This window comes from Gorilla gorilla, chromosome 13 (genome assembly GCF_029281585.2).
Source record: "Gorilla gorilla gorilla isolate KB3781 chromosome 13, NHGRI_mGorGor1-v2.1_pri, whole genome shotgun sequence".
Taxonomy (NCBI): domain Eukaryota; kingdom Metazoa; phylum Chordata; class Mammalia; order Primates; family Hominidae; genus Gorilla; species Gorilla gorilla.
The window spans coordinates 26,761,357-26,783,526 of NC_073237.2; the positions used below are offsets into that span (position 1 = coordinate 26,761,357).

Consider the following 22,170-nt stretch of genomic DNA (forward strand, 5'->3'; position numbering starts at 1 on the left):
ACAACAGTAATTGTTTCACGTCGTGGTTTCTGTGGGTCAGGATTTGGGAAAGGCTCAAACTTGACAGTTGTAGCTCAGAGTATCCTGCACTTGTAGTTGTCAGCTGGAATAGCACGAGGCTGGCTGGCCAGGCATCTCCCAATGTGTGTGGTTACAGGGTCTCTCAGGTGGCCTCTCTTTGTGGTCTAGTTTGGGCTTCCTCACCACATGGGTAGCTTCAAAGGTAGAATTTTTTATGAGGTGGCTCAGGGCCACCAGCTAGTTGTTCCAACAAATCAACCATCAGCAGCACTGCCTTTTATGACCTAGCCTTGGAAGTCATCCCAGCATCACTTTTGTCACATTATTCAGTCACCTCTCCATCTAGAGAATGTCACAGATTTTGTTGACATTTAAAATTGCCACCTCCCACCTCAAGAAGCCCAGCTGGTGTGGGAGGCAAGACTGGTCCAGACGATGGCACCAAGACTACCAAAAATAAGCTGCCCCAGGTAGATGGCCATGGGAGTTCAGGGGAAGGGGGGTGGCCTTTGAACTAGTTCTTAAATTGGATTTTGACATTTGGAATGGGATTAGCAGGTCCCGTAGGAATAAAAGTCTGCGAACAATGATTGCTTGATTGTAATCAGATTTGACTAAAGGGGGAGGAATAAGCAGAGGCCAGAAATGTGGGCCAGGTCAAGAAAAGCCCAACTAAGCTTGGAAACGGGGAGGTAGCAGGAAAAGTAATGAAAGCTCCTTCCAGCCAAAAATAATTAACATTGAAGAGATAGTGGCCTTTCCTTCTTGGCAATGGCAACACCTAACCCCCATCCTGAGCATAGTATTACAGTTTACCTCAATCTCCAGTTCGGAAGTACCAGGTAGTTATAAGCAGATTACTGAAATATAGCTTTAATAATTGCTTGGAACATCACCCAAAACAAGCCAGGTACTACGCCAGGTTCTGAAGGCAGATAATGAACTTACTGGTGTCTGAACAAAGCACGGGCTCCTGGAAACACCTGTGGTAGATCAGCATGGTCCAGTGCAGCTTTCTGCGACCATGGACATGTTCTATAACCTGTGCTATCCAATTCGAGTGCCACCTAACCACATGGCTACTGAGCACATGAATTGTGACTAGGACTAGAAATGTATTTTAAATTCATTTAAATAGCCACATGGGCCTGGTGAATACTGCATTGGACAGCACAGGTCTAGATGAAGGATTTTACAAGAGAAATATGAACCAAGTGCTTGGGATGGCACAGAACCCAACATGTGCTACAGGACTCAACAGTAATGGGGCTAGCCACACATGAATGCCGTCCTGACTCAGGCTTACTGGCCGGATCCAAAGGAGTCAAGGTCTTACTAGAGTCTACGTGCCCCACAGACTCCTGCCGAAATATACTATCCAAGACCCTAAACTGAGGGACACTGGCAAGCAAGAGCCCATCTGGGAGAAAACGACTAGGTTGGTGAGAGGATTCACAGCTGTGTCTTAGGTAGATAATGAGGGGGTTAACCTTCAGCCACTAAACTCCCTTCTCAAATGAAAATGTCCACAGGATCCCACTCTAGATCCCGGTGCTATCTTAGTTCAAGGCAGGGCTGTGTGCCCAGTAGCTGTGCCTCCTCAGCCCTAGAAATTTCAAGGAAATTCCTCAACCCTTCCAACCTCACTCCAAACTACAACACATCTTGAGGTCAATAAAGAAGCTTCACATAATACAGTTTGAAACAGAAATTTATTCTCAGAATAATGCACAGAAGCATAGGCTGAGGCTACTCTTGGGAAGCTTCCCTCCCCTTCCTCTTCCTCCTCTCCCTCCTCTCTGAATGCCAGGGAGAACACAGTTGAAGGAAGGAAACATGCAATCACAAACAATGAACAACTCTAAAGACAAAAAGGTTTGGTCCAAAAGAACTCAACATAATTAATCCAATGACTGTGAAGAGCTTCACTGAGTAGGATTAAGATATTGCAGATGTAGTGTTTCCACAGGGTGGCTCTTCAGTGCACCAGCGGGGCCTGCTTGAGGGAGATGAGGACTGAGCGCATGCGGGAGACATCTTTGGCCTGCTTGCTAGACTTGGGGTTAAAGTCACACAGCCGGGCCACCCGTTCCCACTCAGTGCCTGGGGACGACTCGTCAATGTCATTTACAAAGGCTTCTTCTGCTGCCCTGGAAGCAACAACAAAATATGTTGGTTTATGTAGAACCCCCTTTGAGCAACCTGGTGGCTGCCTTGCTACACAAGCAACTGCCTATTTGTCCCTTTCTTAATGACATTCTGGCTTTCCCAAGATAACAGCCCCTGGCCCAGGTCAGACTCAGGTAGACATGTAGCTGGCTCTCCTAGGCACAGGGTGCCCAGACCGCTGTGTAAAATGTTGGAATACAGGTGTTTGGTTCAAGGCTCACTATGTCTCTCTGTCTGTCTCTGCTCCTGTGGAGCATTAATAAAACAAGTCCTTAGCCAGCTACACACTGCTTTTATTAATAAGAACAAAGCAGGAGGCTGATCAACAACTTGAGTAGTTTATGCTGGGCTGTACTGAATTTCAAGGAAATTTAGAGACTTCTAAAAAGCCCACAGATCATTGCACAATAGCCTCTAGATTTATTCCTAAGGCTGGAGAGAAACGGGGCAGATCAAAAGGAATTCAAGACAAAGCTCCCATGCTAGCAAGCACTAGAGACTAAAGCCATTCTGGAAGGGGGTTTGTTAGGACATTCTCCAGTTCAGCCAAAAGTTTGCCATTTTCCCTCCAGCCAGGTGCCTTGGGGCCACTCAGGGCACACTGGCAGGAGAGCCAACGTGAGTTGCTTTTTGGCAGGATGCTGCTCCAACATTCTTTCACATCAAGGTCAGCCCACCCCCAGTTCGGAATTAACTGGTGGGAGCTACAGCCGGAAAGGACAGCGGTTAAGACACACTATATTCATCTACTCCAACAAGCATCACGGGCAAAGCAAAAGCAATGGAGATGACTGGTCTGTGGGGACGGAGGGGTGGCACTATCACAGGGATGGCCGTGGCAAACACCGCTGAAGCCCAGAGCCACTACAACACTGCGACTTCATGGCACACACAGTTAGGGGCAGTGAGAAAGGTTTACTTAACTGTTCTAGGCTGTAGCAAGGATGGTTTATGTTTGTGCTTAAAGGTGAAGAGAAGAAAAGAAACGAGAGAAACTTTAAGTCAGATATAGAAAATGAGAATGAGCTCAATGCAGATGGTCAGTAAGCTGGACATGCCCTTGCCACTCTTATCTGTGCTTGGGGACGTGCAGCTGGCTTTGCTGGCCACCCAGCTGCCCAGCAAAACCAGACTCGACCTTTCCAGTCTCCATTTCTACTCCAGAGAGAATGTGCAGAAATCAAATCAAACACCACCTGTAAGTCCAGCATTTCACAAGTCTCACTGCAAATGCATCTGGGGGCCCAGGAAACCCAGTTCTGTCTTCTAAGGGGATGAACATCTCAAGGTCATAGGCCCTGAGAGGCTCTACAGACCTGAGCTCATCGCCCACCTTCCACAGGTTCCTCTCCTCTTCCATTCCACCCTTACTTCTCATGTAAAGCCAGCCCTAATTTTTAAGGAGGAGACAATGAGAACTGTTTCCAACTCTTCAGCAATACTCCTTTGATAAAAGAAATCCTTAAAAAAAAGAAAAAAGAAAAAAAAAAAGAATAAGAAAAACACCTTCTCCAGAGAAGATGCAGGTTTCTTTTGGGGGGGTCAGGGGGAGAAGCCCAAGTGGCCCGTATCAAGACACTTTGACTATCCTGATCTCAAAGCTGGGGGCTTCCCTGTGCTAGAAGACAGGACATCAGAAGCTGACCACTAAATAGCAATTTCTGACATGCAAGACCACAGAGCAACAATTATAGACACCCACTGGAGACAACCCCCTCTGCTCTGGACTCTTCTGCCTGCGGAAGAGGCAAACGACCCCACATTGTTTGAATGAACCAAGTATGGAAAATGCTGCCCCCCCACAGCTCTGACTTTGGCAATGCAAGGTGCTGCTGCTCACTGGCTCCTAACCTCCTGGGACTGCCACCTGCTCCCAGGTGGGGAAACCTTCCCACCTGAGGCAGGCAGGCAACAGGGCATAGCAGCAGTGATGGCAGCCAAGAGCAAGAGGGCAGAGTTCCCCCGAGCCTCAAACCCTTCCCAGATAAGATCGCAAATGACACATTTTGAAAGCGAGTTAGCTTTCTTCCCTCCAAAACCCCAAATATGAAAAATGGCCATCAGAGGATGCAGGGAGTCACAAATCTGGAAGATTCATCAACAGATCATACCCCGCTTATCAATTCTTAGGCAGCCCCCAAAGTGCCAATTTGAAATAATTTAATAAGCAAAGCAACTTGTGACATAAAAGGAGCATTAACTCTAAACAAAAGTAGAAAGAATCAGATGTAGAAAAAGGAATTAGTTTTGCAACATACACATAACCAATCACGTCAGCGAAGGGTTGTTTGTAGAAAGCTTCATCTGCCACCCTAGACAGCAAGAGGTCCAAAAGGCAGGCAAGCAGGCAGGAAAAAAGAGAGAACATTGAGAAGCAGAAACATCTAAAATCCACAATTGAGGTACAACTGTGCTCTGAGGAGCTGCTCCCAAGGCTCCTTCCTAACCCCTGTGAGGCTTACAGCGCTGGAGACTTCAGCAGGCCTGGTTTCCCGCTGGCCTTCCCACGTGAGGACTGCTCCACGACAGAGCAAGCACTGCCAACTTCATCCCTTTGGCTCACCCCAGCAACACGGGCATTTATTAAGCACCCAATCATGGACTAAGCCCTTTCACATACATTATGTTGATTCAATTCTTAACTGTTAACAACCTATGACCCTGACTGTTCTCACCCCCACTGTACAGATGAGGTAACTGAGGCTTAGAGATGAACAACTTGCTCAGCTATACCACAGTGGCAGCATTCAGGACGCACAACCAAGGCAGCCTGGCCTTAAGTCCAGGGCTCTTTCTACTGTATAGTCATGCTTCTTCCCTGCTGTATGTGCCCAGAAAGCCATGCCACCTTCCTGTTTGAGTTAATGTCACTGGGCAGGAATGCTGCCAGACACCAGATGCGCTAGGACCCAAAGCCAGTTTTATCTTGGATTATCTAACTACTGCTTCCCCACACTGTCTGGGTGGGATACACTTCCAGAATCCTGGGAACACATATGGTCATTTTAAAATCTCAACCTTACAGGAAAAAACGGCTGGAGGTGAGTGGTCTGGTGGGAAGAACACTGGACTAGGATCCCGGCCCTGGCTTCTGTTGTTCCTGAATATGGCTCTCTCTCTACTCAAGAAGTGGGTACAGTTTCTGAATATTTTTACACCAGACTCAATTGGCTTTGATAAGGTGCAGCCCAGAATCCAGAACTTCATCCCTTCTTAACTCTCAACGTGGCAGGGCTCTCAGACAGGAAGGAGGGGGCAGACTGGGTGGAGAAATTTTCACAGCAGGGGCCAGGCTGGCTTTGACTCTGTTGCCCTGGACTGACTCCCTGGGCTCTGCCAGCCCACTCTTCTCCACTGTGGCTGGGCAAGGAACCTCCCTCACGGAGTCTTACCCTGTCCTTTGTCAAGTTGATTTGGGGTGGGCAAGGGGAAAGACATTTTTCAAGGATAATCATGCCTGGTCATTAAGCTAACCTCACATATTTATTTGAAGGCAAATTCTAGTAATTTTAAGTTAATTTTTAAGCTCACACATGCCCTTCCTTCTTTCCCATTTTGGTTTATACACAGGAGGTGTTTTGTGGAAATTTAAAGAAAGCAAAAAGAGCAGGCTGATTGTAACTTAAAGTGACTCAGCAGGAAAACAGAGTTGTTTGTGGGCAGAATGAGTGGGAGGAAAAGGCAAGGCAGGCTGGCTTATAAACCCATAACCCTTTTAGTTTACACAAAGGACTAAACCTGATCGATTTCAACTTGGGTTTTCCTCCACAAGAAGAGTAGAGGTTTCATGACTCCTGTCAAATCATCACTAAGACAACAAAAGTTTGAATGTCAGGCTCTTGCTCCTTTGCAGCCAGCCCAAGACCAAAGAGCTCCTCAGCGACAAGCACATCCCCTGTCAAGGTTGCAGGCCCAGAACAAACAGAAAATCAGACACACACACAGGTGGCCCTCCGCTTATTTGTCCTTCACTTGAAAGTAGCAATCCTCAGCCAAGGCAGGAAGGGGCTCAGGGAGGCTTAGGAGAGGGGAGGGAAGAGGAATACCTGACCTAGGACAAGCTCTGGAGGCACGAATACAATGCAGAACTTCATTCCATAAACAGCCTCAAAGTGGGCACAGAAAAAAAATGTTTGCCATCTCTGAGAACTGTGGGTTCCCCAAACCTTCTCAAGCCTTTGAAAGAGCTGACAAGCACAAGTGCTACCTGTAATAGGGGAAATGTTCTGGGGTTGTTCTTGATGAGCAAACTCATCCAGCTGCAGGAGTCAGTCACTGCTCTGGCTGGCTGGCTATGAAAAGGAAATTCTTTTCCATGGCTGTCACTGAATAATTCACAGCTCTTGTACTGTGACACTGAGGCCTCAACTTGGGATAAAAGAAGGGAGATGCAGTCTGGGGACTGACAATAGAGTACAGCAGGAACCATGTCTACCGCCGCACACCCACCCCCAGTGCAGTGCCAGGCGCGACGTGCTCCTAGAGCTTTGGTGACCCAGTGGTGAGGCAGCTGGAAGGCAGGAGGCCTGAGGATGCTCTCACAATTAACTGGATGCCCTTCCTGTCTCCGATTTTCCTCTTTCAAACTTCTCATCTTTCTGTCTTCTCTCTCGGGTCCCCTTAACATCCAGCTACTACAGAAGTCACCCAGAGAGAATCATACTTGCTTGAAATGAGCACCCTGTTTTCTTTTGTCTTTTTTTTTTTTTTTCAGACTGAGTTTCGCTCTGTCGCCCAGGCTGGAGTGCAGTGGCGCAATCTCAGCTCACTGCAACCTCTGCCTCCCGGGTTCTAGTGATTCTCCTGCCTCAGACTCCCAAGTTGCTGGGATTACAGGCACACGCCACCACGCCCGGTTAATTTTCGCATTTTTAGTAGAGATGGGGTTTCACCATGTTGGGCAGGCTGGTCTCAAACTCCTGACCTCAAGTGATCTGCCCGCCTCAGCCTCCCAATGTGCTGGAATTACAGGTGTTGAGTCACGGTGTCCGGCCCCCATTTTCTTTTCTAAAAATATTCACTCTTTACCCATAGACAGATAACAAGGATGAATTACTTTATACATCTAAATGGGACCTATTCCTTTGAACTCTGAAGTTTAGAGTCAAACATGGATGGAGAGGGGGAGTAGTCAGCAATATAAAAACCTCCAGGGGAGGGTGTAGACCCTTGGAAGAAGTCCCCCAAAGTGACTCTCAAATGGCTCCCACCTCCAACCAGTGAAGAATCACTGGAATAAACTGTAAAAACCATCTCTTCTGTCCTAGAGCCCTGGTGACAATGGCTAGTGTGCCACTAGCTTTATGCTCTCAGAGTCAGCCTTGTGCTGCAAGGTTCCCACAAGGCAAGTGACCTGCTTCCTAAGCAGCTCTACATTCTCAGTGAGCGGTGGGGAAGTTCCTTCTCTCTGGAACTTAAGAGGTTCATCTGTGAGACCAGCTTACCCAGCATTCTATAGTTCCAAGTAAAGAAAGGTACCAAGGCCCAAATTCAATGCCTGGAGGGACTAAACTTTTAAGACCGAGCTCCTAAAAACAGGTGTCATGGCCAGGCGCGGTGGCTCACGCCTGTAATCCCAGCACTTTGGGAGGCCAAGGAAGGCAGATCACGAGGTCAGGAGATCGAGACCATCCTGGCTAACACAGTGAAACCCTGTCTCTACTAAAAACAGAAAAAAATTAGCTGGGCGTGGTGGCGGGCACCTGTAGTCCCAGCTACTCAGGAGGCTGAGGCAGGAGAACGGCGTGAACCCAGGAGGTGGAGCTTGCAGTGAGCCGAGATCGCACCACCGCACTCCAGCCTGAGCGACAGAGCAAGACTCCATCTCAAAAAAAAAAAAACAGGTGTCATTACTCCCTCTGAGAACAACGGATTCTGTATACAGAGAATATCCCTTTCTTGACAGTTCAGCAAAACTTCCTTGAAAAAAATTTCTGCAACAGAAAGGCTGTTACTAACATATTCATTATCTAAGTTTGAAAACTTGTGTTAAGTTCTTGAAGCATCACAGACCCAGAGCAGGGAGGGTCGGCACGGCTACAGTACTTCAGACTAAACTTAAGTGCTGGGGCCGCAGGCTGGGGGAGTTCTCAGGGCTCGCAGGGTGCTTGCACACAGTCCCCACTCGGCTTTACCGATCTGAACTTCCACCTGGGAGAAAATCATCTTGAGGGAGCAGAGGACACAGGAGCCTGGACCTGTCAGCACCACCTACTGACCACAGGCTCAACGACAGCCCCACGTAGCTGATGGAAGCCATCACCACTGGCAACCCAGCCTGCACACCAGAGAGCAGTCCCACAGAACTCCACATGGAACCTGACAGGCACTCCTTGAGCACACCGCCCCCAGAGGAAAGTGACCAGGACACAGGCTCAAGCCAGAATCCAATGAGCTGAAGGGCTGCTAGCATATAAAAGAGAGTCCAACTGCTCTGTCATACTGGACCCACAGGAGCACTGGCTGGCTGGCAAAGCCGTTAGCTCTCTCTCCTGCCACATCTCTGTCTAACAGAGCTGCCAGAGACAAGGGCACTTAACCCAACCTGCTTCCTGCCTCTGCATACGAGAACCCAAGGCTCTACCCTGAAAATTAAAAATATCCCCAGGCTCAGTCTGGCCCGTTTATACACTGAAGTGAATGGATTGACTATTCAGTGAAAGTTGGGCTCTGAACCTGCCTGCCCTGAGGGAAGCAACACCACATATCCTCTCTTTGCTGCTTCCAAGAAGGGCTCTAAGTGTAGGGCATTAAAGCCCAGCTGCTGGTGAGTAGTGATATGAGAATGAAAGCGTTTTTCTCCTCACAACTCCTTAACCATCAGTAACTAAAATTTCAAACAGAACATTTTTAAGAAGTCAATTCAAGACTTTTTAAGGCACAAATAAGTACCCACAGAACCCTCAATTCTAAAATAATTATGTTGGAACATCCTTGGCTGCCTAACTACAAAGCACATTTTACTGCCAACGGACCCCTTCATGAAGTGGCTTTCAGCGGGCAGGGCTATATTGAGGAGACTCAACATGACCAAGTCTATAATCATATCCAAAGTAACTAGATCTGGGTGTATTCATGACACCCAGCTTTCATTTCAGGGTTCCATGAAAAGTAACTTTTCCCTTGGCTGAATCACACCATTACAGGTTATGCATATTAACCAAACTCTCAGAGAGCTAAGCTCACTACAATTGGGATGGCTAAACAATAGGGTGAATTATGCTCACAAGACCCGAGAGACTTGCAACCTGTTTCAAGCACTTTCTTTAAAAACTGCAGACATTTCACACTAAAGGAGGCAGAAGCCAAAAACCTAGACTGGATGCTGAGAATGGATTTGATTCAATTTTGGAAAACAAAGTGTGCTACAACCACCACGGACTGACCTGTTGTTTGCTTTTGTTTTCTGTAGCTGCTCGTCCTGTCTTGCATACCATTCTTCTAGCTCCTTTATTGCCTTTTCTTTCCACTCTGCTTCTTGCTTCCGAGAATTGGCATCTTTGAAGGGAGAGAAGAGAAAGACAATACAATTAAGGCAAAGTGCAAACTGAAGTTCATCAGTTTATTTTGGTCTTACTGAACTTGTGGTGGGTGCAGGTCCATGTCTGTGTGCCTTTTGGGGGAGAAGAGTAGAGAGGGGAAGATAAACTTCTGTTTTCTCTGTTTGCACAACCAACTCTGATTTCAGTGCTTCTATTCCTGCCTGGTCTTTCCCACAGTCCTATTCCTGGTCTTATCCCAGTCCACTGACATCTTAGTGGGTCATTAGTTTTGTTTTGTCTTGTTTTGGGCAGAGCAAAAGAGAAGGGTGTATGTGGAAATACTGACTTCTATTATTAATAGGAAAAAAGCCTTCTGGGCACCAATTGGGGGAGAAACAATTATAGATGATTCTTTACCAATGCTGCCAATATTAGTTCATAGTAGGGTATTCATCTTAATCTTTTACCTCTTCTCCCAAACTATTCCATATTCCAGGTTTGACAATGGTTTTGTGGAACACAAGGTGGCACTCTCATAACTAAATATGGTAGAAGCACTTCTGTGAGGCAGGGTGCTATTAGGACAATTACCAAAGGTAGAGACGATTCAGGAACCAGAATATTAGCACTAGAGAGGACCACAAAGCATCTACTCCTACTTGGTCTGCAGTGTGTTTGTGGCAGAGCCAGGGCAGAGCTACAAAAGAAACTCCACTGGAGAGAAGTGCAGGGGGTAGAGGTATGGGATCATTGTTAACAGTTAACCTAAAGGTTCTAGAAATGACAGCAAGAAAATGCACACCTAGCAGGACTGGATTCTCAAACATGAAACATGAAGTTTCTGAGGACTAAATATGGTTTTCTCTAAGACACTAAGCAGAAGAGACATACATCAGTAGATAGTGAGAGATAAAGAAATACATGCCGGCTGCTTGTGGTGGCTCACGCCTGTAATCCCAACACTTTGGGAGGCCGAGGCAGGTGGATCATCTGAGGTTAGGAGTTCGAGACCAGCCTGGCCAACATGGTAAAATCCCGTCTCTACTAAAAATACAAAAAATTAGCTGGATGTGGTGGTGCATGCCTATAATCCCAGCTACTGGGGATTACTGGGGAGGCTGAGGCAGGAGAATCGCTTGAATCTGGGAGGCAGAGGTTGCAGTGAGCTGAGATCGCACCACTGCACTCCAGCCTAGGCAACAAAGTGAGACTCTGTCTCAAAAAAGAAAAAAAATAAATAAATACATGTCATAGCTACTGAGGCAGCTGACACTTGAAGTTAACCTGATACTTCACTTTAAACAAGTTCTTCTGTCTGGCAGGTGTTTTATAGACATTTAACTCAATCTTTACAACAATCCCAAGAAGGTAAACTCTGATCCCATTTTCAGCAGTGAGAAAAACTAAAGCTCAGAAAGTTTGAGTGAATTTCCTAAAGGTTATAGTAAGTGACAGAGCCAAGATTCAAACCCAGATCTGGCTGTAAAGCTTACACTTTGCTTACCTCATTATGCTTCCTCCAAAGGGAGGGACAGAAAGGGAGGCAAGCCTAGAAATAATCACAAAATGTGACCACCAGTGACCTGGACAGAGTTTTGAAAGTGCAGACCAAGAGCCCAAACTGTAATTAGTGTCTTTGAGAAGGAGAGTAGATAGCAGTAGCGGTGTCAAGTAACTACTAGAAGGGATGAAAAATGAAGTATTCTTGGGCATTTTTAGGGCCTTTGCAAGAAAGGTCTTACAGTAACAACCTGCAAAAGGCTGTGTGTAACTATAAGAAAAAGCCTAATAGCAGCTAGAAACTCCCCCAAGTTTCAGGTTAGTAGGAACGTTCATCTCGGTATCTAATTTGTCAGAAGGTGATCTGTCATTCAGAAGAATCATTTTCTCAGATTTTTCACTGATGACTCTAAAGTATATACAGTAAACTTTTTTTTGTTTTGTTTGAGATAGGGTCTCGCTCTGTAGCCCAGGCTGTACTGCAGTAGTTCTATCACAGCTCACTGCAGCCTCAATCTCCCAGGCTCAAGTGATCCTCCCACCTCAATCTCCTAAGTAGCTGGGACCACAAGCGTGCACCACGACTCCCAGCTAATTTTTTTTTTTTAGTAGAGATAGGGTCTCACTATGGTGCCCAGGCTGGTCTTGAACTCCTGAGCTCAAGTGATCCTCCCACCTCAGCCTCCTAAAGTGCTGGGATTACAGACCTGAGCCACCCCACCCAGCCTCTACAGTAAACATCTAATATGTGTCTATCCATGGCATGAAGTACAGATGTGGAATGGAAGATTTAGCTATGCTGCAATGAGAAGCTGTGGGCTGGAAGTGCCATGTGACAATACCTAATTCAAAATGTAAGGCCCCCTTTTCAATCATGGTGAAATTACTTCCAAATAATTACCTTTTTGATTGGACAGTATTTTCTTTCAATGTATTTTGATGTTAACATTTACTATACATTAGGATTAAAATATAAAATTTATCTCTGGAAAATGTATTTAAATAAAAATGGTGACCCACTGAACAGACTGTGGTTACTGCATAAAATAGTACATTTAAATTGGTCTTCTGGCTTTTGCAGCTTTAGTGCCACTGCAATACTAATTTAGAATTCTTCCCCTCAGAGGATGAAGAGGAAGAGTCCCCTTAGAGAGCAAAGCACATTCACAGGTGCCTTCCCTTCTGGCCACCCTCGTTACTGGTCAGAGAAAAGAAAATTACTTGAGAATGTAGCCAGCAGCTAGGCTGAAAACCACTGGCACCAGTTCTCTATTTTTAGCATCGCGTGCTTTCTCACAGTTTTTGCAAGGAAAAAAGGTGAAATTGAAGGAACACCTTGTTCATGAACCAAGTGAATTCAATTCAGTTGGAATGCAAGGCCAAATGTTGTACTTCTCTCAAAAAAGCACTTTGAATTAAGAAAACAGCTCAAAAGAGTATTCCCCAAGTACCCAATTTCATAATTGAAACATTAAATCTTTCCAGACACTAAAGTAGACTCTCTCCATGGAGAAGAAAAACTGCTAGAGCTTGGTGAAACAGAAAACATAAATTTGGGTTCTGTAACGTGAAAAATACTACAGCAGTACTAAGACCAGCTAAATCTTGCCTCTAAGCATACTCAAGAGACACAAAGAACAAGCAAGGACCAAAGCTGTTAGGACCTATTTTCATCTTCCTACAGCTCCACTGTCCAATATGGTAGCTACTAGCTACATGTGGCTACTTCAATGTAAATTTATTAAAATTAAAGAAAATTTGAAATTCAGTTTCTCAGTCACACTTGAATTGTGAAGCCACACTTCAAGTACTTAACAGTTACATGTGGTTAGTGGCTACCATACGAGACAGCACAGATACAGAATATTTCCACCAAAGAAATCACTAATGAATGGTGCTATAAAGGTTCAAATACTAAGTGTGTTCTTTGTTCTGAAAGCCACCTAAATTGGACTAGAGAGATAAAAGGACTAGAGAGAGAAATGATTTGGCACTAATTGCCTGTGTCATCTGGGTCATGTCCCTTCCTATTTCTGGGTGTCAGTTATCCCATCTGAAAAATAAGGACTCATGTTTTCACTAGTTCAACAGTTCCCAAGAGGGAATAATACTGCTGACGTTGTGGTTACATAGGAGAATGTCATTATTTCTAGGAGGTGTACATTGAAATATTTAGACACGAAGTATATGATGTCTTTATCTTAAAGTAGGTCAGCCAAAACAATTTGTGTGTGTGTATGTCTAAAACATATCATTTATATAAAGATAATCCATTAATTACTGAATCTGGGGGTGCACATGTTTATTTTCCTCTTCTTTCAATTGTTCTGTAAAGTTGAGAAAAGATGAATCTTAAAGTCAGCTGATTAAAAAAAGAAAAAGAAAAAACAAAGAAAAGGCCACAATGTGGATTATATCCTCACACTCTGCATACTTCTCCAATCCACCATGTACAGACACAAGTCTCCCCTGATCATGAACCAACAGGTGACACTCCATGTACACATCTCTTTATCAAAGGCCAGGCTGTGTGGCTAGATGGCCACGCACATTAAATGTTTAGAAAGCAATGTGGCTGATGGGGATGGGTAGTGACTTTGAAGCAAGGCAGACTTCAGCTGAAATTGTGACTCTTACCATTCCTTAGCTGAGTATTCCAAATACTTATTCTACCTCTCCTCCACTTTTCTTACCTGTAAAATTGTAAAACTTACCTTACAGAGATATTAAGGTAGGAAAAACAAATTGTACATTTTTTCCTAACATACCTCATTTTCCTCGTGTTACTTTAAATTCATTCAGCCTTCAAATGAAAAATGGAGGCCGGGCGCGGTGGCTCACGCCTGTAATCCCAGCATTTTAGGAGGCCAAGGTGTGTGGATCACAAGGTCAGGAGATCGAGACCAACCTGGCTAACACAGTGAAACGCTGTCTCTACTAAAAATACAAAAAAAAAAAAATTAGCGGGGCGTAGTGGCGGGCGCCTGTAGACCCAGCTACTCATACTCAGGAGGCTGAGGGCAGGAGAATGGTGTGAACCCGGGAGGCAGAGCTTGCAATGAGCCGAGATCGCGCCACTGCACTCCACCCTGGGTAACAGAGTGAGACTCCATCTCAAAAAAAAAAAAAAAAGAAAAGAAAAAAGAAAAATGGACTGTTAAAGTCCACGGACATGGGAAACTTGAATCCTTCAAGTTTATAAAGCACTCTATAAACACCACCTGAGGCTACTCTTGAGGTCAGGAGCAGCATCACTATGCTCTTCCTGTGAGAGCATCTTGGGGCTCTCCGGCTACCCTACTCCTCACACAATGGCCTGTGATTAGGCATCTCTGTGCAGCCTTGTAACCTTCAGGCTGAGAAGATATCTTCCCAAAGACCAGACAATGACACTGGTTAATGTGAGCTAAAAAGGAATAAAAGTAGAGTTCAGCTCAACTACTCCACTGAAAACAGACACCAAAACATGGCAGGGATTCCTTACCAAGGGCTTCCAAGCGTTCCATTTGTTCTTCTCTCCATTTACGGATACTTTCAGGCTCTGACTGCAATCGATCCACTTGTGAAATAGCTGCATAACTGTCTGTTGGACCATTACTTTCCTTAACACAAAACACAATTGTGCTATATTAATACCAAAAATTCCTTCCTAAAATGCACTTCACCTGAGTTAGAACCCCTGGTTCTTTTTTTTTTTTTTTTTTTGAGACAGTTTTCACTCTTGTCACCCAGGCTGGAGTGCAGTGGCACGATCTCGGCTCACTGCAACCTCCACCTCCCGGGTTCAAGCAATTCTCCTGCCTCAGCCTCCCGAGTAGCTGAGATTACAGGTGCCTGCCACCACGCCCAGCTAATTTTTGTATTTTTAGTAGAGACGGGGTTTCACCATGTTGGCCAGGCTGGTCTCAAACTCCTAACCTCAGGTTATCCACCCACCTTGGCCTCCCAAAGTGCTGGGATTACAGGCGTGAGCCACCGCACCCTGCCAGAGCCACCACAACCTCGGCTCACTGCAGAACCCGTTTCTAACAACAATGGCGGCTTTTGTAAAATGTTAAAGGATTACCTTAAAAGCAACAACACAGGCCGGGCACAGTGGCTCACGCCTGTAATTCCAACACTTTGGGAGGCTGGGGTGGGTGGATCATTTGAGGTCAGGAGTTCGAGACCAGCCTGGCCAACACAGTGAAACCCGTCTCTGCTAAAAATACAAAAATTAACCAGGCGGTAGTGGCATGTGCCTGTAATCCCAGCTACTGGGGAGGCTGAGGCAGGAGGAGAATTTGCTTGAACCCGGGGAGTAGAGGTTGCAGTTGGCCAAGATTGCGCCACTGCACTCCAGTCTGGGTGACAGAGTAAGACCCTGTCCCGTCCCCGCTTCCCCCCCCAGAAAAAAAAGAAAAAAAGCAACCACATAGGCCAGGCGCAGTGGCTCACGCCTATAATTCCAACATTTTGGGAGGCCAAGGCGGGATGGTCACTTGAGCCCAGGAGTTCAAGACCTGCCTGGCCAACATGGCGAAACCCCATCTCTACTAAAAATACAAAAAATTAGCCGGGCGTGGTGGCATGCGCCTGTAATTCCAGCTACTCAGGAGGCTGAAGTGGATGAATCGCTTGAACCCAGAAGGTGGAGGTTGCAATGAGACAAGATCGTGCCACTGCACTCTAGCCTGGGCGACAGTGAGACTGTCTCAAAAAAAAAAAAAAAAAAAAGACTCAAATAAATGTTAATCTTTACAAAATTATTCCATATGCCACTCACTGAACTAAGGAATATTAATATTACCAGGTTAACCTAATCAGACTATAAACAAAGATGGAAGGAGAATTATTTAAAGTATTAGTATTAACTTACTGCACTTAACACAGTGTCATTTGAATGGTGACTTCTTTAGAATAAAGGTGATAACACTAGGGGCAGGTAAATAACATTTTTAAACAGTTCTCTTTTTATCAATGCTACCCCTCTTTAAATCTTTCCACTTTGGTAGATAACACACCAGCCAGTAATACATTCAGGAAAGTCAAAGGACTGGGGTTTCTTTCTAGGTCAGTCAATTAAAATCACAGGAAAGGAAGATTCTCAATCACTATCAATGAACAGAATCAGAGTACTCTGTACCTGGTAGTATTCACCATTCATTACTCCATCAACAGCATCTGCAAGACATAAGATTTTGGTCTATCAATAAAGACTGGTCAAACACTGGGCCAAAGGGTTGTACAGTAGAATACAGCATCATATGCTGTATGAACCTTGAGCTACTAAATGCTATCCCTGTGGTAGGTGCTATATACAACAAATAAAACCAAGATGTGCTTATATACAAATTTCACCAAAATCTGTACACATCTGTCCTTAAGCTCCCAAGTCCAAAAGCTTTTGATTTTATTTTCTGTTTTCTATTTTACAGTGGTAACAAATGGAAGACTAGCAGAAAGAGAACAGTGTTTCTCTATGAAAGTTCTGTAGGAGGGAAAAAAAAAAAGTGTGGCCTGGAATCACCCATAGTGAGCAGAGACCTGCAGCTTCATCTTTGAGACAGTCTTGCTCTGTCGCCCAGGCTGGAGCAAAGTGGCCCAATCATGGCTTACTGTAGCCTCGACCTTTTGGGCTCAAGCGATCCTCCCACCTCGGTCCCCACAGGAGCTGGGATTGCAGGCACGCGCCACCACGCCTGGATAATTTTTCTATTTTTTTGTAGGGAGGGGGTTTCGCCATGCTGCCCAGGCTGCTATCGATTTCCTGGACTCAAGCGATCCACCCACCTCGGTCTCCCAAAGTATTGGATTACAGGCATGAGCCACCATGCCTGGCCTCTCATATTTTTCTTAATTTTCCTAGTTGACTTTTACTCCTATATGTCAGTACAAAAATGAGTTTCTTATAGTTTGTCAGTGGCCTTTTACCACTTTAAGCCATGTGCCACCTACCTATGTAGTTTTTTAAGCATTCTATAAAGTTTTGGAAATATGAAGTTTATCAAACTAGTGAAAGCATGGGGGAAGCATATTCAATTTCACCTCTGTAATAAATTCCTTGGTGTAGAATTGCTGGGTTACAGCTGGGCGCGGTGGCTCACACCTGTAATCCCAGCACTTTGAGAGGCCAAGGTGGGAGGATCACTCGAGGTCAGGAGTTCGAGACCTGCCTGGCCAACATGGTGAAACCCACCTCCATATATTAAAAATACGAAAATTAGCCAGGGTGGTGGCACGAGCCTGTAATCCCAGCTACTCAGGAGGCTGAAAGAGGAGAATTGCTTGAACTCGGGAGGTAGAGGTTGCAGTGAGCCAAGATTGCGCCACTGCACTCCAGCCTGGGTGACAGAGCGAGACTCCATCTCAAAAAATAAAAAAAATTAAAAAATTAAAAAGAAAAAAAAAAGGAATTGCTGGATCACAGGATATGTATTTTATTTTATTTTTTTTTTTGAGAGAGAGTCTTGCTCTGTTGCCCAGGCTAGAGCACAGTGGTGCAATCTTGGCTCACTGCAACCTCCACCTCCTGGGTTGTTCAAGTGATTCTCTTGCCTCAGCCTCCTGAGTAGCTGGGACTACAGGCGTGAGCTATCATGCCACCTAATTTTTTTTGTAGTTTTAGTAGAGACGGGGGTTTCACCACGTTGGCCAGGCTGGTCTCGAACTCCTGACCTCAGACGATCCACCCACCTCAGCCTCCCAAAGTGCTGGGATTACAGGCAAGAGCCACTGCGCCCAGCCAGGATATGTATTTTTTTATTTTATTTTTTTTGAGACGGAGTCTCACGCTGTTGCCCAGGCTAGAGTACACTGGCGCGATCTCGGCTCACTGCAACCTCCGCCTCCCAGGTTCAAGTGATTCTCCTGCCTCAGCCTCCCGAATAGCTGGGATTACAGGCTCGTGCCACCATGCCCGGCTAATTTTTGTATTTTTTAGTAGAGACGAGGTTTCACTATGTTGGTCAGGCTGGTCTCAAACTCCTGACCTCAGGTGATCTGCCCACTTCAGCCTCCGAAAGTGCTGGGATTTCAGGCGTGAGCCACCGCACCTGGCCCAGGATATGTATTTCAAAGACTTCTAAAACTCTACCCACTTGTTCCTATTAGTCTACCAGTTTATATTACTACTAGCAGCACAAGTACCCCATTTCTTAGACCTTCCCTGATACTAGGGACTGTGCTTGATCATGTTTTAAAATTTTTGCTAATTTGATAATGGAAAAAAAAAAAAAAAAACTCATGGTGGCTTTGTTGTGCCAATCTTATTTCCAGTGAGGTAACCACATACCCGACACCTGATTTTCTTCTTTACTGAATTTTCTGAGTTTGCCTATTTTCCTACTATTTTTTGATCTCTAAGTATTTGCTCTCTAATAGTCAAATATTTTCCCTAGTTTCTCTTTTGATTTGGTTTATGGTATTTAACACTTGGAACAACTTAATTTGTGTATGTAGACATGATCGACTTTTTCTTTATGATTTCTGTATCTGCTTTTATGCTGAAGGCCTTTCCTATTATGAGATAGACAAATACTCACTTTTCTTCTTTTACTTTTTAAATGTCTCTTTTTAATCCACCTGGAATTTATTTTTGTGTAAGACAGAAGAGTGAGAGAGTTTTAAATCCTAGATCCTACAATGGCTAGTCTGGCCAGGCCTACATTATGGTTAATATAGTACAATTGACATACCAACTATCCACTAATATAGTCCAGCCCTGGGCTGGAATATGAGAGACTTTGATCACTACTCCATATACAAAACAAGAAGCAATCCTCATCCCACATCTCCTTAAAAATCACATGCTGTCTGAAGGCTCCTCCAGACCCACTGGCATCTGCTTTCCTCTTTATTAGTTACTGTATTACTGCACTAACATTCTTACAAGAATCAACTGGCTCAAGCCAAGGGATCGTCTGTTGCTGTGGAAACATGCAGAAAGGACATGTAGGGCCTTGACTTACGACAACAACTAAACTAAGCAACACGATGCTTCAGAAGGAAACTTTCTAGGGCCTTTCAGGAACTCCAGACAGAAAAAGGGCAAGTTTTCAAAAGTGAAAGACTGTCCCAAACCCACTTTCAACTTTCCACATTCCAGAAACATTTGAAGTCAAGCAGACCTACGTCTGAAGCTGCACTTGAGCCATTTATTACCTTGCTACCTTAGGGACACTGCTCAACTTCCACACTGATCCATTCTCATCTGAAATATGACACTACCACTTAACCTGTGGAGCTACTGCTGGGATCTGAAAGTGTACCTAGTATACAGCAAATGTGCAGTACAATTAACTATCATGCATGAGATTTCCCTAAACTTCCCTCCACCACTGCTACCAATAAAATTACTTCTCCAGAAAGCTTCCCTTTAATTCACCCATGTCTCTTTCTTCTCCTACAAGAAATAACTTGTCACCAGGTGCGGTGGTTCACGCCTGTAATTCCAGCACTTTGGGAGGCCAAGGTGGGTGGCTCACCTGAGGTCAGGAGTTTCAGACCAGTCTGGCCAACATGGTGAAACTCCGTCTCTACTAAAAATACAAAAAGTTAGCTGGGCATGATGGTGGGCGCCTGTAATCCTAGCTACTCGGGAGGCTGAGGCAGGATAACTGCTTGAACCCAGGAGGCGGAGGTTGCAGTGAACCGAGATCACACCACTGCACTCCAGCCTGGGTGACAGAGCGACTGTCTCAAAAACAACAAAACACCATAATAGTGCCTTACTGCTGTACTCTCTCTGTGGCTTGTCTCTCCTGTTCTCTTCCCCGACTCAGCCCTCATGATTGAGAGCTTTTCAACAGCTCCACTTGTGCTGCCTCCTTCATGACCACCTGTTCTTCCTCAATATCCCCCACAGCTGGTTACCTCAATATCACTTCACCTAGCTGGTTTCTTCCTGCCTCTAAACCTACGTCTCTTTTCTGGATCTCTTAACAACCAAAGGAGTCATCCAAGGCTTAGCCCTAACCCCTCTGGTTTTTGCCTGTGCCCATCCTCCATAGACGCTTTCCGCAAGGCTGGGGCCAGTTTATTTTCCTCTCATCAATCTGTCATAGCTGACTGCCTATATATCTCTGTATAATACATCAGAAAGAGAGCTCCCGCCTAAAACCTCTCAATTTACTCAGTACACTTCAAAGCCTAAAGGCCTTGTAACTCCTTTCTCCCACTAATAGTAGCTGGAATTCACTAGATACTTATATATATAACTGTAAGCACTTTATAGACACTCTTTAATGTAATCCTAAAGATGCCACATTGCATTATAAATTATATTATGCAACTTTTACAAAGGAGAAAACTGAGGCCGGGCAGTGGTGGTAGTTATATACATTGTCTGAGATCACAAAGCTAAACTCAACACTCAAGCAGTTTAGGATAGCATAGAATCTTAACCACTAGAGCATATCTTTAAAAAAAAAAAAAGAAGGAAAAAGAAAACTAAGAGAGAAAAAGTGTCCAATCAGTTCTCTAAACTCCAAAGGAAATGCTGACCACTGCATATTACCAACTTCAATTACACTGTCAGGAATCTGGCTTTAAGTCACCAAATGCTTAGTTCACTAAGAAAGTCCCTCCTAGGAACTAAGTCAGCAACCATTTCTTTCCTTCCCTTTGCTGAAGGCTTGATGCACAAAGGACCGAGTATCCAACTCTATTCTCTCCCTTTTACCTTCCCTAACTGCCCGTCACCAAGATCTGTCAGTTCTACATAGGACCCTTGGATCTGACATTTTTGCCCATTTCTTTGTCAAACGTGAGCATCTACTACATGTCAGACACACTGCTAGGCAGTGGAGATAAAACAGTAAGGGTAACACTGTCCTTGAATCAGGACAATCTTCCAACTACAGATCTTGGGTTCTGCTTCTCCCAAATCTGTTCCACCTGGGACAGCCACAGCTGCCTGTCTCTTATCGCACCACACCCCTGCTAAAACAACTAAACACTGCAACAGAATGTGGTATATTCTAAGAGTGGGTAGACTTGGGGCTCAGCTATTAACTCGTGCTTTTTTAAGCAAGTCATTTCTCTCTAGGATTGCTTCTCTTCTATTAAATGAGGAAGGTAAACTAAGGGTCTAAGAAGTCAATTTTAAAATTCTCAGACAAATGTTAGAGACCACCCAATGAAAATATCTCCTAATCACTTAAGGCCAACTTCATCTCGCAATCACAGCCTAGTTTAGTCCAACCTACCCGCTATAAAGTTGCATATTCGGGCATATTACATGTTCCCACTAAGTTCTTATTGGGGGACTGATTTGCTTAGGAAGCAACATGGTGCAGTCAAAAACTCAGAGGCTGCAAACTAGCAGCACACCCACCAACCCATCCATCAAAAGGTTCTGCCTGGCTGGCACAGTAACTTGAGACTGCTGGATCTGAATGCCTTTACACAGAGCACTACTATAGTGCAGCAAAGCCTCAGTCTCCAACACTTCTACTGTCTCATGTCAAGCCAGCTTCTCTCGTATATGTTACCTATCTGGCTCCTTAAGGTTTGAATTTAGGGTAGACACTACTCCTATATGCCCCAGTAGTGCCCTATTCTCCCTTAGCTGGAATTTTTTAAGTGAATGAAAAGCCGTATTTCATTTCTTCTAGCTAAATTTCCTACTTCTTTGTATTATTAAATAGGTCTTTTCCACTCATGATCCTAAGCATCACACACAGGTTAAGGCATCCAAAGGTCAAACTGCCATCCTACCTGCCCCATTTTTACTTGAGTTTGGCTGAGAACATTCTCTATTCACCTCTTCATCCCTCCCTGATTGGTTTAGGCTAATCTGGGGTTCTGCTTAGGCAATATTGCCTACCAAAGCTGTTCCCAGAGGAAGAGCTCCAGAAGTCCTAGCTGTAAATCAATCGCTCAACGATAGCAAACTCCTACCCCGCTTGGCAGTTCTTTCTCCAGACCTAGATCATCTTTCGAGTTCCCTACTCACTCCTTCCTCCTCGTAATCCAACACTCTGTACACCTTAAGTGCTTAAACGCTGAACTGCATTGC

The 22,170-nt window shown here is 44.9% G+C and overlaps 1 protein-coding gene across 9 annotated transcripts in view; it reads right to left on the reverse strand.

Moving 5' to 3' along the window:
* The window catches only part of CLTA (clathrin light chain A), a 112,327-nt gene that overhangs the window by 89,289 nt on the left and 868 nt on the right, over positions 1-22,170 (reverse strand). For 3 of the 9 annotated variants that reach the window (XR_008668631.2, XM_063696257.1, XM_055351574.2), the window contains exons 2-4: positions 16,297-16,334; positions 14,656-14,773; positions 9,576-9,687 (exon numbers count right to left, since the gene is read on the reverse strand). Coding sequence is in view for 8 of the 9 variants with exons in the window: in XM_063696257.1 (XP_063552327.1) it covers positions 9,576-9,687; positions 14,656-14,773; positions 16,297-16,334 (268 nt within the window). In the remaining variant the exon portion in view is untranslated. Of the gene's footprint in view, positions 1-1,714; positions 2,172-3,114; positions 3,151-3,191; positions 3,652-4,448; positions 4,503-9,575; positions 9,688-14,655; positions 14,774-16,296; positions 16,335-22,170 lie in introns of those variants that run through there. The other 6 variants (XM_055351575.1, XM_031014253.3, XM_031014250.3 and 3 more) reach the window with 5 other exon arrangements.